General features: G+C 40.4%; 1 protein-coding gene across 2 annotated transcripts in view; it reads left to right on the forward strand.

Moving 5' to 3' along the window:
- The window catches only part of rab28 (RAB28, member RAS oncogene family), a 36,985-nt gene extending 19,855 nt beyond the window's left edge, over positions 1–17,130 (forward strand). Inside the window, exons 5-8 of one of the 2 annotated variants that reach the window (XM_015949970.3) lie at positions 11,896–11,999; positions 12,089–12,166; positions 14,255–14,356; positions 15,045–17,130. In XM_015949970.3, coding sequence (XP_015805456.1) covers positions 11,896–11,999; positions 12,089–12,166; positions 14,255–14,350 — 278 coding nt within the window. In that variant the 3' untranslated portion in view covers positions 14,351–14,356; positions 15,045–17,130. The remainder of the gene's footprint in view (positions 1–11,895; positions 12,000–12,088; positions 12,167–14,254; positions 14,357–15,044) is intronic. The other variant, XM_015949979.3, reaches the window with a different exon arrangement.
- The last annotated feature ends 1,287 nt before the right edge of the window (positions 17,131–18,417 follow it).

Genomic DNA, 18,417 nt, shown 5'->3' on the forward strand with positions numbered 1-18,417 from the left:
TTGTGCGGTCGGCTCAGAACTGGGCTTTTTGTTCCCTTTTCATGAGTCCTTAGAGCCCGTTAACCCAGCCTGCAAGGCCCTTGGCCTCAGGTTTGACTATACCAGCAACAGGCCAGCTAACTCCCTGCCTTCAGAGCGACTGCTGGACACTCGCTTTTACGTTCCCTGAGCGGGGAGGAAGGCCACATTGTTTACTAGCCCTTGTGGAGGGTCTGATCATGTTTAAAGTGTGAATGTGTGTGCATTTGAATGTGTGTGTTTGCACGTGTGTTTGTGTCTGCACATCATTTCACAAGAAGTCATCGAATGACAAGATGAGCTGTGATCAATGAGCTGTCGACAGAACACTTCTGACCTAGTGGAAAGTGAGTCCCTTGACGGTGCTGGCCCGTTTCAGGCCACCGGAGCAGGGGCGCCGCAGCACAAAGAGTACTCTGTCTCTGTCAGGAACACCCCGAGGACTCCTGTATGGGCCCCGCTCACCTCAACAACACCCACCTAACTAACAGCACTTCATCTGTCTGTCCTCATCCAGTAAAGTCAAGATTATGTTATCAACCGACCCTCAAGCCTTAGTATGCTGATTATTATTATTTCTGGTGATTATACAGATTTAGATTAATCATATGTGTGTGTGAAGTCATTAAAAACCATGTTACCATGTTGGGCTACACTCTAGTTAATTAAATATTCAATAATTTAAAAATGAACAATAAATACACTGTTAATTAGCAGTGAAATATGCAGCTTGACTTTGAAATAAATGTTTAGTACAAAAACAAAAATAAATCAGTAAAACATTTTTGACTACATTTATCGGAAAAGCAACCACACTCAAAGAAACAAGATGTTGAAATGACTTAACCATAATATGTCCTCTGGTTCCACTAAACCTAGTTACTTAAACGTAAAGAGGAATATACATTTACTTTTAACATCACAATGTATAATAATGTACGGTATATTTTTCTTTACATTTAAAGGGACTTTACGGAGTTTTGAATTTTTATGCTCGCGATTGCCCCCTCAGGCCAAAAGCGTAATGGCAACTTCAATAGTAGGCTCATGCACGAGACGCGCATGCTGTACGTGCACACTCCTTAACGAAAATAACAGCTGAGACAGTACCGTGTGTGTGTGTGGCCCAGAGGACAGGAGAACACGCAGCTAATTAATTAAATAATTTGGTTCTGTACCTTTCTATTCAGCACAGCCGACAAAGGTTTAAGATGGGTCGTCCTCCTGCATGCTCAGACCATTCCCTTCCCTTGCTTGAAAAATTGTTCCAAAATGAAAGTTGAACCCACATCTTTTTTAACTGTGAATTCAATGCCGTTCGGCGAGTCTCAAATAAAAAATTGGGCATCTTACTGTAAAGAATATACCATTAATGTAAAAAAGAAACTCTAATTAAACTATGGTAAAATCCAGAATCAAACTCAGGTCTGCTGCACGAGAGTCCGACGTCTTACTAGGTGAGCTAAAGCGCCAGTGACGTCTTTTGTATCTGTAACATTTATATCCTCGATGACAGCTGAACCAACGTTCTAAGAACGGTTCGAAGCGAAAATGGTTATTTTGTTGCTAATTTGCAGGAAATATCTAGAAGAAAGTTATACAGAAAGTAGCTAAGGGTCCTCAGAAATGTAGCTAGGTTTGTCACTAGGCGTTAGGAACAGCGACAAAGTGGCATTGCCTCACTCTCTGCTGCTAAAGCTACTGATAGCTATGCCTGAGCGTGAACGTGCATGAAGCAGCCTGCTCGACCCGAGCAACTCTCTTTTTCTGTGATTTTACAGAAAAACAGGCAATCACAGTAAAAATGCCAGGGCTCATTCTACAGGACCAGGGCATTGCAGGAGAATGTATGAAGAAGAAATTTATTATTTCTATACATGTTTTGGCTGTCAAACTTCCATAATACCCCTTTAAGTAACAACGTGTCCTTGAACCAGTTCACATAACTTGGTTAAGTGAATTCAACATTTCATTTCTTTTTCTTTTCATTTCATTTCTTACAGTGTATCGGTTAGCCAGTAATTTTTCTTGGGGGTAGTTTTTGTTTTAATAGCACAAAATGTGTTAAAGGTTTAGGATAATCACCCATTTTTACATAAAAAACAAAATATTTTAAAGCTCTCTCTGAGTCATGCTGGGCTCAGTCATTTTAAATGCTTCACATAAAGTCTGCACGTTTTGTTTTATGAGCCACTTGTGTTGTGAAATTTTAATCAGAGTCTAGTTTAATCACACCCAAAAGATTTATTGTGCTGTTACTGACCTATAATAATTATTTTCTCATATCTTGTAGCAAAATATTTATTGTGTAAATAAAAAGCCACTGCAACAAGTTTTACAGGTTCTACTTTAAGCAAGAAAATACTCTGCTGCTTATGCAGACTCCTGCAGCTTAATAGGAAAGTAGATGGTTTAAGAGTCCAAACAACTCTCGTGCATGTTTATTGTATTTTTATACAAGATTTGTACGTGTAACTGAATTTACTGTAGTACAGTTTCCAAAAGCACTCCAAAACCACAAATTGGAAGCCAAAAGTAATAAAAGTTTGGCAAAGATAAAAAAAAAATCATATTTGTATCACTCCTAAACCAAGTGCAATGCAAATTTCCTCATAAATTCTTGTGGCAGATGGCAGAGATTTGTTTTATGTTTCAAGATGATATTTTCAAGCTGTTGCAGCACTTGAGTTTGCAGAGAAATGGCATTTTTGAATTTTAGAGACGTAAATTTAATCACAATAAAATTGATAACTTGATGGGATGACAGACATGAATTGCAAGAAAAGTTACAAATGTATACATATTGCATCTCACACTTAAGTGCAAATGTTTTGATGTGATTTCCAATCAACCAAGATTTGAATCAAATACAGGACATCTGGCACCTGTAAATGTACCTAATGAAACCAGAAGCTTCAATTACCATTATGTATATGGTGAATAAAGTTGCTACATCAAACGTCATACTTTTTTAGAGCTACTTTCCCAAAATGGATCTTTTTTGTTATGTCAAGTTATAGAGGTGAGATGAGAAAAACAGTCTCCATCACAGATAGTGATCCTAATCTGGAATCTGATCAATGAACAAAGCACAGAGTGCAGCTGTGTCACATTCGGCATTGTTTGTGCATTAACTATTGTTTGGGAGCAATTTGTGTCATCAAACCTCACCTCATGGAAAGATTCTCCTTTTGTGAAGCACATGTTTAAAATGCAAAATCAGAGAAAATCCAAGCAATTCGACCTCCACATTTTGGACTTTTTGAGAATAGCTATACAAGAACATTACTGGTCTTTTGCAATTTGCCCAATAAAGCCAAGAGTTGAGGCTTACCATATCATATTAAAAGCCAGAGCTGTTAAGGGATGTTTTTAGAGTCAGTGGTCCATGAATATTTGAACTGAGAATTGGACCAGAAATTTCCAAGTCATTAGTAGTCGTATTGGGTTTGATTGTCTTTGCCTTCACTGTACGCTTTAAATAAATTCACGGTCGTCATTTGGGAGAAACTCAGGCAAAAATGTTTAAAAAGGACTTCAAGGGATATTGTGAGGTAATGTTGGAAGTGATAGGTTCCCCCCTGGGGTTGATTAGTCTCAACCTTGTAACTTTCACTTAATGGGATATGACCTCGTAGGGCCTCAAGTCTCTTACTGCACACACACACACACACACACACACACACACACACACACACACACACACACACACACACACACACACACACACACACACACACACACACACACACACACACACACACACACACACACACACACACACACACACACACACATGAACCGTTACTAACACAGACACACACATACATTCCACCTTAAATACACTCTTCCATGCACCAACTGCTGTTTAGTTTAAATTTTGACCGCAGGCAATTAACCGTGTTATGGCAAGCCTATTTTCTGGCTGTTGCTCCCAGAATAAACTGTTCTTATTGGTCTCCAGCAGCCTACTGGGCAGAACAGCGAGTATATGTCACTGTTATCCCAGCACACTGTTTAAAAACACATGGGGCACATGTGCAATTTTAGCATTTTGGCTTGGTTAGCTATTTTATGCCACTTATCTGTCTACAAGGTTTGGCACAGAGTGGAGCAAGTTATTGTGGACTGTCGTGTATTGGTAAGGGTCTGCATTTTCAGGAGAGCGTTTCTATCGCAGCTTTGGCTCTCAGGTTGGCATGGCAGGGTTAAATCAAATTCAATTCAAAGATATTTTATTAATCCCAGAGGGAAATTAAGAGTTTCAGTACACACAATTCTGAGATCAGACATACATAGGCAAAGACACATGACAAGAATTGGTGACTGTTCACAACCCGAGTCGCACTACCTTATTAGAGAACAGAGGGGTTACATGAGGATTGGATCAGGTGGAGAAAAAAAGGCACTACAGAGTTACCTTCCACAGGGAGGGCAGCTTTCCTATGCAAAAAAACACCTCAGGCAGAAATGCAACAGACTTCAGACATTACACAACATAAGTGTCCACTAGGTGGGTGGTAGGGTTTTGGGACTCTCCACATGTCAGTAGCAGCAGCCGCGATAGGCAGCGCTCTTCACCTCTGGAAAGGGGTGGGAGGTCGTTGGATTTACAGAGCACAGTGACTCCTGGACCGATTCAGCGGCCTTCACAGCTCGTAGTCCCGCCCAGGCTGGGATAGGGAGACAGAGTTGCCATGACAACGGCAGCATCCCACATCTGAGCTCCGGGAGTGAGCCAATATTCTTCGACAGCTCGTTAATTTTTTGGTAAGTCAGGTAACCTCCAAGGCCAAAGAGCAGGAAACCTGACACCAACACCACCAAGGGCGTCAGTTTGTTTTCAAAATTGCTGGGGACAATAACCATACACTTGAATGGGGTTTAAAAATTGCTGGGGACAATATAGGCTAGCACAGGGGTCGGCACCCCGCGGCTCTGGAGCTGCATGCGGCTCCTCCATCCATCATGCGGCTCTCTGTGCTTGTAAAATAATGAATGGATATTTAAATAAAATGCTTTATATTTTACTGCATTAATTTTACATCTGTATGCCAATTCTAAATGTAAAGATTGTCTGCGTAAACCTGAACAGTTCCAACCCGGTCTTACTGTGAGACCGGGTTGACGCGTCACGCTTGTGCGTAATCATATCGGCGCTTCTGAGCTGCTTTCTGACCTTCCCCACCTACAAAGTTTAATTACAACAATCAAACGTGTCAGAGCCCGGATTTGTATTCTGAACAGTCTAAACATGTTTTAAAAAGAATCGCGTGACAAAAGTGGCACCTGCTCAGTAAAACCACCAACAGGGTGAAAAATATCAAAATATTGTAGGCAGAGAGGGGCTACAACTTCTGGATCATCTTTATATAAATCGTTTTATTGATTATCTTTTTATGAAAGATAACTTTGACATACACGAGCGACCAGGCGTGTTGCAAGATTTTCAAAAGTGTTGGGGATGTTGTCTGTGCCTAAAATAAGTTCATATTATTCATCTTGTTAGTTTAATTTCCATAATAGCGGAGCAGGTGCGAATTTTAGGCGCGTCACGCATGTCTCCGTTTTAAACATGTTTAAACTGTTCAGAATACAAATCCAGGCTCTGTCTCGTTAGATTGGTGTAACTAAAGTTTGTACTGAATGAAACTTTACATTAAACCATGTTGAAAAGAAAAGGATCCGATTAAATCGTTTCCCCTTACAGTCAGGAGTACAGTGCAGTGCGCGTGGCTCTGGGGTTAATCAAGTTTAATTGTTTCTCTTTGCAACAATCTTCACAGGAAGGCAAAACAGTTAAATGGCAGGTTACAGATATTTCCATTTGACTGTTTATTTTGACGGATAAACTCAAGGATGTTCGTTGATTTCCTCCCACTGAAGCGGTCTGGAAACCCGGTCTCTCTGAGGAATGTGTCACTTGGAAAAATTTTATTTTTATGAAATTATGAAAGTTTGGCTGAACAGCGCTTGTTCCCGTCTCCAATATGGAGATGCATGACGCATCCAGTCTGAGGCAGAATAGCAGCGCAGAAAGCACCTGTAGAGACATTTGATCACGCACCAAGTTTATGTGGAGCAGAAGCGGTCGGGCCACGGCAGGTGAAATGTTCCTAGCCTACATGAAGTGAAACTGTTTAATTGTAACATTAATATGTTACTGGACACGCTGGTCTGGTTGGTTAGACCAGTGTTTGAAGTGGAACACACACACACACACACACACACACACACACACACACACACACACACACACACACACACACACACACACACACACACACACACACACACACACACACACACCAGATAAAATAATGCTGATAGCATGGACTAGAAGACAGGTGATGGTTTATGTATTTAAATGATGATCAGGCTGCTGTAAAATGTAATCTCCATCCACATCCAGACACAATTATCCTCTATTCTTTCTCTATTTGCTCTGCTCTTGTCTGGGCTGACGTAGCTGACGGTGCGCGCGGCACGCCTAACTAGCGGCTGATGCACATTTTACGCATTTGGAGAGATGGGCTGGATGCTTGGCTTTTACTGGAAGATGGTCCACTTAACGCACAGGTGTAGACTACATATTAATGACAAATGAATGAAAATTAAACTGGGAGTTTTATAAATAAAAATTATGGGGGAAAACATTTATGAGGTCTTTTTAAACAAAATTTTCTAGCGCGACCTGCCTGCTTCACTAAGTCACTGCTTATTAAGGTTCGTCCAGAATTACCGTGGCCCACCCAAAAATGAAAACCTGACGCCGCGCCTGTTATGAACCTCTGCAAATTGTTCTTCACGTTATCAAACTCAGACTTTGTACAGCTAATGTCAAGATGTAAAATTATGAATTCAGTCGAGCTCTTCCGTCCCTCCCTCTCCTGCTCTCCTGGAAACCCGACATCGGCTGTCAGAAGCGGAGGTGAAGATGGAGATGAGGCAAACAGAGTGAGTGCGACATAAAGAAACTAGACTGGTGTGGAGGTGAGCAAAACAGCTGGAAAAGTGTGGGTGTTGAATCCCCCACGGGTGCGACGCCCATGGTACCGGCTGCTGTCACCTGATGTGAGCAGCTCTCTGCTGTCTGAGACTAGGCCCCGCCCACAACGCCGCGGCTGCTGCGGTGTTTTCTTTACTGCGGGAAACAGGTAATAATGGCTCTTTGATGGGAACAGGTTGCCGACCCCTGGTATAAGATCTGAGCTGGTAAAACAAAAATCCTCATCAGCAGGCTTTTTTGAAAGTGGGGGGGACATAGCTGCTAATCACAAATTTTGCCGGGGACATGTCCCCGGTGTCCTCGGTTAAAATGACGCCTATGAACACCGCGAATATCCAGACATCTTCAGAATTTTCTATAGACAGCTGAGATAGGCAAATCGGGTTCAACTGTTTCCAGGAGTCCATGATGTGCCCAACTGGATCTGTCCCAGAGGGGCACCCGGGAGCCCCTTCTCCTGTTCTCATTGTTGAGAAAATTTTGTCAATCGCGTTGAGTGACCAGGTCCATTTTTAATAATTTCCAGTTTCCAGAAAAAATGTAGAAGCTCCGTACACGCAAAGACAGACAAAGAACCTTGGGGATAAGATAGGGACGAGAGGAGGAAAAAAATGTCTGTACTGCCCAAGAGCCAGTGTCGGTACAGGATCTGCTCGGGGTGCAGGATCGGCTTGGGGTCCTTCGACTGCCGATGACGTCAAAGTAGTTGATTGGCTGAACATGAAGCTTACGGAAGTGACGTTATCATGTTATGATTTTGATTGGTCAAAACAAATTTGCGGTCGTAGTCTTAGCGGTTGTAGTCCTGTAGTCCAAATATCAACAGTTTTTGGAGAAAATATGTTTGAATTTCTAAATGAAATGTAAAATATAAGCAAATGATAAATAAAATAAAATATAAGAACTTTATTGAAAGACACCAAGCAATATTTTGAGTCAAAGAATGTATTTAGATAACAACTAAGTAAATATGCAGACGAACTCCACATTAATACAAACAGATATGGCTTCACATATAAGAACTGTTCTATTTTTTTGTCAATCCGAGGTTGGTTTTATGCAGTTTTACATTCGTTACAAAACAAAGATAATACGGTATTAACAAATTACAACTATGAAGAAAACATTTAGGTGTTAAATAAGAATTTATTAACAAAACTGCTGATGTCTTTCCAAAACGTATGTGTGAAAGCCGAGTAGATTTGCAGTAATGTGACGTCATCGGCAGTCAAAGGACCTCAAGCCGATCCTGTACCGACACCAGAAGAATGACACGTCACACGCAATTTTAAAAATAAGTTGTGCAACTATTCATTATTTTTGTGCTGCAATAAATGGTCTACAGAGAGACAAAAACGAAATGCTTACCACAGGCTGCACGTGTGACTCCAGAGTGTGGTTGCTGAGTCTAGGCCTGCCTCGGTTTGCCGGTCTGTGACTATAAATAGCATCCAGTGCGTCGTAGCATCTCCATGTATTTCTCCCAATCCGGAAAATAAAATCCTCTCTGGCCGTTTCAGTCCTTAACTTTTCTATATTGAGCTTTAATTTCTTCAGCTTGGCCCGACACCGTTTCAACGTACGCTCGAATCCTTCGGCTTCCATCCGCCGAGAAAACAAACTTCCTTACCAATTCATCTAGCACCTCCTGAGTGTGGGCTCTCATGATGACGGTGAGTGATGTATGGAGCTCTGCAGGTGACCAAAACTTGCTGCTACTTTTTGGCATTTTTTCACATTCATGTACAACGATTAACCATACCACTCCAGAAATTTCTGGGCCTACAACAGAAGGGGGCCAAAAAAATTCCCCGTGACTGGCTCGGTTCGGGTAGGTTGTCTGGACAGGTATTACAATCAGAACAGGAAAAGTAGCGATCCGGTCCTTCCCATTCCATGCCAAAACAGTAGATGGAAATGAGCTATTGGACCTGTTAGCTCAGTGTTTTGTCATAAAAACATCTGTCAGCCAACTGTGACAATACAAGAGTCCAATATGACGTATTACAGTGTCAGTTTTTGACTAAAATCTCCTTTCATATTTTATAGTTTCAGAATAATTAGATCTGCCAGTGAGAAGATATTTTCCATGAAATAATTGGACTCAGATCAACATAAAATGTGAAGATCTACATTTATATTTTTGTCTCATTTGGTGTTTCCCATCACAAAAACATATCAATTATTTACGGTAAAAGCCCAATTCATCCGCCTGATATCAATCTCTGTTGTCCAGTAATTCAACACAATGACAGGCAGACCTTTTAAATAAACACTGATGGTGACCAGAGAGAGGGAGGGTAATTACTCATGACGAGTGATGACCCTCTCTACTATCTCTATGTGCTCAGAGGCCTAAACAGTTTATTTCGTGTTTGCAGTCACTTCCTAGGGGTTGTTAAGCTTATGTACATTTTGACAGAAATGGAGGGAAACCAGATCATTGGATGAAGATTGTTTTGACCTGATAAGTAGAAATGGGTACATTAGTGAGAAAAATGGAGCAAAACACTAAAACTTTGGGATTAGCCTTGTATTCAGTTTACACAGACTGATGCCACAGGCTGAAAATTCTTTCAGTGAAAAAGTAGACCCACCTACATTAATTTTCTGTGACTAAATGGAGTTGCACAGTTTATAAATTGCGAACCTTGCCAATTACAAAACCGGGCATACTCATGTTTGTTTAGCCATTAGAGTAAATTATATATTGACAAAGTAATTTCGTTTTAAGAACTTTGTCCTGAGACTTTAAATTACATCTGACTCTAGGTTGAAAATTAAGGAGCAATATTAATTTTCTTTAACTAGACGCAGGCAAATAACCAAACCTTTAGCTCCTGTACGTCACCAAAAAAAACAAAAACAAAAAAAAAAACAACAACAAACTCATTTGCAGTGTTGCCACAGTTACCTTGAAATAAACGCCAAAGTTGCAATATTGCATTTAATGAACCACAGCTGCTAAAATAATCCCTCATGAAGTTATTACTTTACACCAGAAGATAGTGGAGATGTGTAACTTCAATCTGAGAAACACTTTGCATGTTTCTATTCACATAATTGATATGAATATTGCAGAGATTGCAATAAAACAGCATTACTAAAAGGGGAAAAACTCTGCTTTAGAAATCAGTACAAATGTATGATTTTTATGAAGCAAAGAGCAAGTTTCCATATGAGAGCAGAGTGAGATGAAACGAAAATGGGGTTCACCTGACGGCCTGTTACGGCTGTGTTGTTTCGGTGCTTTAGGTGTTTCGACTGAAAACCGAAAATGCGCTTTTTTGGTCACTTTCCTTAGCTTTTGAGCTCTAGCTATAATGTTTGTTTATCTTTTGTGACATATGATTGATAACTTTCCCCAAGTGTACAGGATCAAACGGATTAGCTGTGTTTACTTCGAGCAGCATGCTGGGTAACTCCGTTGTTAATGAATGGAATAAATAACTTACTGACGCCTTTGAGACACTTGTGTTTATGTGCAGTGACATTCACGAGAGTCTAACCGGGACTTTGAAAAACTTCAAAAGTGTCTATTGTAATCCAGAAATGTTGTATATATAAACATGTTTCTTTCTCTTGCTCTCTTTATGTACCTATATACGTACGTAGGTATGTACGTATGTATGTATGTATGTACATACGTATGCACGCCCGTCCGTCCGGACAGACATACTTGTCTTTCTGTTGTCTCCCATCTCCACACGCACGCACGCGCGCACACACACACACACACACACACACACACACACACACACACACACACACACACACACACACACACACACACACACACACACACACACACACACACACACACACACACACACACACACACACACACACACACACACACACACACACACACACACACACACACACACACACACACACACACACACACACACACACTTAGGGGCATGAGAACAGGGTAAATCCTTCACAACTTCAATGAAACCTTACACAAAGACAAAAACTCAGGAAGGGGATGAGAGAAATGCAACACCTTACAGTAGTCTGACCTCCTCTAGCTAACACAGACATGTATGCACCAGATACCGGGCGTGCCCACCTTCCTGGACAAAGCCAGAAATAAAGAACGAAGCTATTGCTTTCAGCTTCAAGACCCCCAGGTGACCCTTTTTGGTTGACCCCAGTGTGACCCCATAGTAAGGAAGGAGAGAAGCTGAGCTCCCAGTATCATTGCACAGGAGTCAAATGCACAGCGACATCTTCACAAAAGCTAAAAAAAAAAAAGAAGGATGCTGTCATTGTGTCATCTCACTAAATCAGTATGTAGGTAATGGCCCCAGATCTGGGATCCCTGCAGCCGCCTAAAAGGCCCAGAACGCTCATAAGTCAAGCTGTTTTCGCCATCTACACTCACACTGCCAGTGTAGCCTCAAGTCTTTGGTCATTCATGCATTGTTTCTGAAGCTTTTCTCCTCAGCTGGGCTAGTTTTTCTGTTTCAGGTCAAACAGGGGTTCATGGCTTCAGGGTGGAACAGTACTAAACTTACACCGAGGAATGTGTCACATCCAGCTTTAAACCAGCTGGGAATGGAAGCTACTTGGATCATTCCTGCTCATAAAATGATTCCACAAATGAAAAAGTGCAATTAGTGAATCTTCAGTGAATGGCTTTAAAAGCAACATAATTAAAAAATGCTTTGTTATCTCAAGTCTTTATGTGCACCATCCCTGCACTCTAGACAGACCCCCTCCATCTTAACTCAAGTGTAAACAGTTATCTTCTCTGTTTATGTTCTGATTTGTAACAGTTAGCTTTGTGAGAGTGCTGTTTAACCACCACATAAATCTATCTATCCATCTTGTGTAAGTTTCCTCACATGTTCTGTCTACAGTCGACCTGGAGCACATGAGGACCGTAAAGGCAGACAAACACCAGCGCTTCTGCCAGGAGAATGGCCTCATCAGTCAGTTTGTGTCAGCCAAGACAGGAGATTCGGTTAGTGTTAGCTACTTTTACAAGTCATCAGTAGTTTTATTTTTTTTTATATTTTGTTTGTTTTATTATTATCTTTTATCCTTCTTTAGGTGTATCTTGGTTTCCAGAGAGTGGCTGCTGAAATTCTTGGTATAAAGCTAAATAAAGCAGAAATAGAACAGTCCCAGGTGAGTGAGTCATAGGCATGTTTTTTTTGTCTCTAGTCAACTTATTTGGTCCTAATCAGGATACAAATTTTCCCCCTTCATTCTTAAGGAAAGTTTTTTTTTTTTGGTTCATTCTCCCCATGGAATATATGCAGTGTTATGCATGAACTTAAGCCAGGTCACAGGGAGTGTGTTAGGTCACCAAAGGTTACCACACAATGTAAGAGACTTGTTGTGTAAACATGAGTTTGTTACGTCTGCCTCCAGTGATGCTCAACCTACCACTGATGCTGTCCATCTGTAAATAGAACCACACTGACCACATTAATGTATGAAGTCTGGGGTCAGAGGAAGGCAGTCGTAGGGGTGAGGAGGTTAGGGGTAGCTGTCTGATTTATTAAGTTTATCTCCCACCGTTTCTGGATGAGGCAGCCTCAGCTTGCCAGTCAGAGCAAGATGCCCAGTGGTGGCAGTTGTAGGATTTACAAGGTTACCTCCCACACAAGCATTAATCCTGGGTCTGATATGAGCGGCTGGAGCCACACTGGCTGGGTAATGGTTGATGAGCCTGAGGGCTACAGAGGGGTCAGGACCCCCTGAGAAGAGAGAGCATATAGGGGAAGAACAGGCCAAATTCTCAAACTCCACTCCCATCACCAACGGGGCTGCTCACTAACTGAAAATGGCTTCACACTAATGGAACTGTCCATCTATTTTATTCACCCAGCCCTCCCTTCGATAGTCCTGTCAGTTAAGTAAAGTGCTTTAATCCAGTCAAATCAGACTGGGTGATAGGCTAGGCCCAGTTTATGCCTCAACAAAAAGACTATTTATATAATCACCTAAAAATGGTTGGGAGAGTTATATGTTTTAATGTTTAGTATAAAAACAATATACATGAGGAAAGTATGAATGTGAATGAAGGTTGATACCTGTGTTAAATTATCTTGTTGCCTGATTTAGTATTTTATGATATTTTTAGTGATGTTGATGTTTAGCAAAAATTTTACAGCAAAAATTTCCTTTTCCAAAAACTTATATATAAATATCTATATTAAATATCAGGGATTCAAGTTGGTAAAGTCTTGTTTTCGTATCAATTGTGATTGCTTTCCTATTTTTTTTTAAACTTCATTTTTAAAGCCTGGATGAACCAGAATAACTAATGCTCAAAACCAAAAATATATAACATTTTTGTTTATTATCCACAAGTGGATTCAGCCAGTCAGTTAACACCTTATAAAAAAGACAGCAGTCAGAATAAAACCATTTCCCCCCACATGGGATTTAAATACAGGATGGTTTGCCATTTTTCATCAGAGAACACAAATTCTCAGAAAGACATAGTTTAAAGTTTGAGTCATGGTTACAGAGCTGAGGCTTGGAGCGGGTCACGGCTCTGGGTGTAGCTGCAGGCCGAGCTAAGTCTCATTATCAGCTGTCATGTTTAGAGAGCCGAACATGAGGGTCACAACCTCCGACAGCATTATATTTGCCTGGCAGTCCCCTCCATCATGGTCTTCTGTCTGCTCGATCAGATAGTGAGAGCACGTATCACTCAGTAACCCCGACACCAGGCTTCGACAGCTCGTTCATCAGGCAGCCAGCCCGCTGCCTCCGCTTCACACCGTGCAAAATTAGGCCCATTTAGTGGTGTGGGATTTGCATCAAATAAATGCTAATGTGAGATTATTAGTAAGAATAAGCCATTCTAAATAAGACGATCAACTAAAAGTCTAAATGAGTTCATTAAGCTTTAGAGTTTCGGTGAAAATTCTAAATCAAACAGATAAATTAGTAAAAATCAGTGGTTTTGGGATCAAACTGAGCTCTAGTTTGAATTTATTCTGTTTGTAGTTTTTCTTACAAGTTCTAACATATTTTAAAACTAGTTTCAGATTAGTAAATAGCTTAGCTGTGTTCATTAAATATACACTACCCTATATTTGACTTGGTTTGTTTAAATTTATATTTTAGTTTAGATGTATTTTAAATGTCCTTATTCGTCCACTGCTTCATTATTTATAATAATTTTCCCCCCTTCTGTTAATTTTTGCTTCTGTCATTGTTCTGTATTTTCTTTTTCTGCTTTATTTGTTTGCTGCTCAGAGGATTGTGAAAGCTGAGCTGGTGGACTACCCGCAGGATGGAGGGCCAATTACACAAGAAAACACTCAGCAAAGCAAAATATGTTCAGTTCAATAGCTGGAAGTAGGTCCTGACTGTTACTCGGTAGATCTGCTGTAAAGCTGCTAGAAAACACAAACTGTAGCTGTAGGAAACAGTAGATTAGTTTTTAGATCCCATTAGTTCAGATAAAGTTTAAAAAATTTTTTTATAATCCCAATCCCAATGTTGTGTTAATAAAGATTTGAGTTTTTTCTCTCTGCTCAACTGTCATGATGAAATGAACACGACTCCTGCTGCTCTTCAAACATTCATTTAGACCATGGTTTCAAACGCTGGCATGGATTATGAGCTGTGCTCCAAGAAATATTAAAGAAACAACTCAGCAGTTTGAGTTAAATGCTTACTCAGACTCAGACCAACAGCACACTCCAGGCTGAGCACGACCAATAATCCAACAGTCAGCAACTAAACTGCTGCTCCGTCATGAAAAGCAGTTCAGTTTCTGCACATATTTAACAAACAGAATTAACCATGTAAATGAAGGAGTGTTTTTGGGTTGTGTTACTCCAGGAGAGAGACGTGTTTACCCTCCTTTTAGCTTCGTGTTTACAGAACAGACACGGAGTAAGTCGGACGTTATTTAGGTGAAGGGATTAGCTCATTTATAAACATTATGTCAGTTTTTGTATCTCTTCAGCAGTAGACACCAAAGTGATGCAATAATCGTCGCAGCTTTTTCAAATCTGTGTGTGTGTTTTTGTCTTGACAGCGTGTCGTGAAGGCGGACATTGTCAACTACAGTCAGGACACCGTGGCCAGGACAGTCAACCACCCTCGCAGCTCCATGTGTGTGGTGCAGTGATCTCCTCCAACACAAACACACACACACACACACACACACACACACACACACACACACACACACACACACACACACACACACACACACACACACACACACACACACACACACACACACACACACACACACACACAGACGTTAAGTTGTCTTCAGTCAGTATTAGTCTGTTTGGAGTTTCTGGTCGATGGATGAAAGGTGTTGGGAGCGTGGTCTCTGTGTTCCTGCGTGCCGGTTGTAAGGGAGGATGGAAAACAGACTGCGTGGCTCCGAGGCCTTGGCGTGTAGTTCGGATATTCAGCAGGAGCAAGTTCTTGGGTGGTTCACTAAGAAGGAAAATGGGTCCTAAGCTTTTTTCAAGTTTACATGCAGCTATCGTTTTATTTCTTTGACACTCTCAAAGCTTCTACCGGGTTTCTACTTTACTGTGAGACCGGTCCTTTTAAGGAGGAGCATAGCCCCTGAAATTAGTCACTGGTGCTGTAAAACATTAGATTTTCTTCTGCCATCACTGTTAGTTTCAGTGAATTTTTTCAAGACAGCATTAATGCCTCTAATGAATGTTTTTAAATAAAAAAAATATGCTACATCTTTGGGTAAAAATGTGAAGCTGAAACCAAATGTTCGTTCTGTTCTTCTGTAATTCTCTCATATCTTTTACTCATTAGCTAGACCAAAAGAAGTTACTAACTGAAATTGAATCTCATCTTCCTATTTCCCAATTAACGTGTTAACAATGATATACAAATGAATATTTCCTGTTTAGTTCTTCAAAATACATACAGACATAGTCTATGCTGTTCAGGTGGTAGATCTGCGAATGAGGTGTTTCTCTTAGAAATGAAAATGTATTTTAGTGATTCAACTTTCACATTCCCAAGGAAAAGTCTGATGCTTTTAGGATAAAGCTAAAGGAATTAGCATTCAAGTCAGTGGATGTAAATGTTTTATTGGCTTACTCTCCATAGCCTTATGTAACTGTCCGTTGTAGAACAGAGGTTGGTAACAGAGTGGCTATGATGCGCTAAAGCTAATGTGTCGTTTACTTCCAACATAGGGTGTTTCTCAATGTCAAGGAACCGTGCCTTGGTGTCTTGGCCCCGCCCCAGTTGCCTAGGAGATACGTCACCAGGACCCGCCAAGACGTGTTCCAATCGGTTCCAGTGTTCATGTTCTACCAAGGCGTGTGTTCTCCGTTTGTTAGCCGTTTAGCTAGCTGAGCAAGGACACACGGGAGGTGTCTTGTAGCCTAGCCTTGGTCAAAAATTACCCACAATACACAGCGGTATTTTCAAAAAGACAGAGGATCAGGAGCCGGCAGCTACTTCGGGGACAATTTTCAAGTTTAAAAGTAAGTCAGCTAATTTAAAATGTTTTTTTTTAGATCCAAAGAAGTTATCTATTATTGGTTAGTTGCTAATTAGTTGCAGCTTTGGTGGCTAGCGGTTAGTAACTCGTTTATATTTTTAATTTAATAAACAAATACACAATTTTAAAAGTAAAAGGCTCGTTATATATTTATATTGAAACTAATACATACAAAATGTAACATTATCTCCCATGTCACGACGTTGCGTGACCGCCGTGGTCACGTGATGCAAGTCTGTTCCATTTAACCGTTTTCTTTGACCAAGGAAGGCCAGTGTCCTCGTAAGCAAGGCGCCTGGCCTCACAAGACATCGCCTCGCAAGGCCAGGTGACTTGGCATTGAGAAACACCCATAGTATCAGTTTCATCTGTACGGCTTTAACGTGGTTAAACATGTTGTCATGATTTACTGTGTCCATCAATCAAATATGCTTTTTGTGTAAATTATATATTGGTACAGTAAAAGCAACTATGCTCAAGTTTAAACCCTCTGCCACTGGTTAAAAATTTCTGAAAATATTTTGTAAATTATGATTGTGTAAATGTTGTTTAAACTCTGAGTATATATATACATGGTATGGCAAAGCGACAATGATTTGTCTGTAAATAAAAAAAATGCAACATGGAAGCCAAAAAGTGTATTCTTGTGTGAACGCATGATGTGGTTGTTATTTTATATGAATCTTCAAAACTTGTGTGGTAGAGTGCTGAATGCAATGTTCCCAATGATATAGTATCAGAAAATAAAAGAAGGTTTTAGATGGGAATTTTTTTTTCTAAAAACAATCATGTCTTCATTTGAAAGCTCATGGGTCAGAAAACAATAACAAAATTTTCACTGTCTGCTGACAGTCATACTTGATAGCTGACCACATTTATCTCCACTCTGAATCAGAGGTGACTTAATGACCTCAACAGCAGGCCACAGGTGTCCTGTTTTAACTGGGCTGAAAACAACAGGTAAGAACTTTCATGAAGATGTTAAAAGTATCCCAATATATCCTCCATGGTTCCATGAAGAATACATACATTTAGACTTAATAAATTTATAATAATAAATTACATTAAATGCAGAAAAATAACAGTTTGTTAGAATAGAATATCATCATCATCATCGTCATCATCATCACCTTTATAAAAGCACCTTACAGACATATATCATGTCACCAAGGTGCTGCACAAGACTAAACTAAAAAGATAAAAACAAAGAATATATAGGAACCCAATAAAAAAAAATTAAAAACAGCAAAATACAAAACATCAGTTAACACACAGATTTAAAAGCCAAATTATAATAATGGGTCTTCAGCGCCTTCTTAAAAACCTCTATTGACATGGAGAGTCGCACAGATAATGGAAGATCATTCCATAATTTTTGGCCTGCTACCGAAAAAGCCCTGTCTCCTCTTGTTTTGAGCCTAGTTGCGGGGACTAGAAGCATATGGCGACTGAGCGGAGCGAACGACTAGGTATATATGGCTGTAGCAAGTCAGATAAATATTCTGGTGCCATCCCATTCAATGCCTTAAAAACCAATAAAAGAATTTTAAAACACACTCTAAAAACGACCGGTAACCAGTGCAGATCTGCCAGGATGGGTGTCATATGATCATATTTCCTTTTCCCTTCTAGGAATCTTGCCGCAGCATTTCGCACAAGCTGCAGACGAGCAACTGTACTCTGTCTCACCCAATTAAGACAGAGTTACAGTAGTCTAAACGAGAGGTGATGAATGCATGCACAACAGTCTCGAGGTCCTTTCTAGTTAAAAATGACTTCACTTTGGCCAGACGTCGCAAGTGGTAAAAAGAGGACGATACAACCGCACCCACATGTGCATCAAAGGTGAAAGCGTTATCTAATGTCACTGCTAAGTTGACTGCCGAAGAACGTAGGTAGGCATTCATATCCCTAC

The sequence above is a fragment of the Nothobranchius furzeri genome, chromosome 1 (assembly GCF_043380555.1).
Source record: "Nothobranchius furzeri strain GRZ-AD chromosome 1, NfurGRZ-RIMD1, whole genome shotgun sequence".
NCBI classification, from domain to species: domain Eukaryota; kingdom Metazoa; phylum Chordata; class Actinopteri; order Cyprinodontiformes; family Nothobranchiidae; genus Nothobranchius; species Nothobranchius furzeri.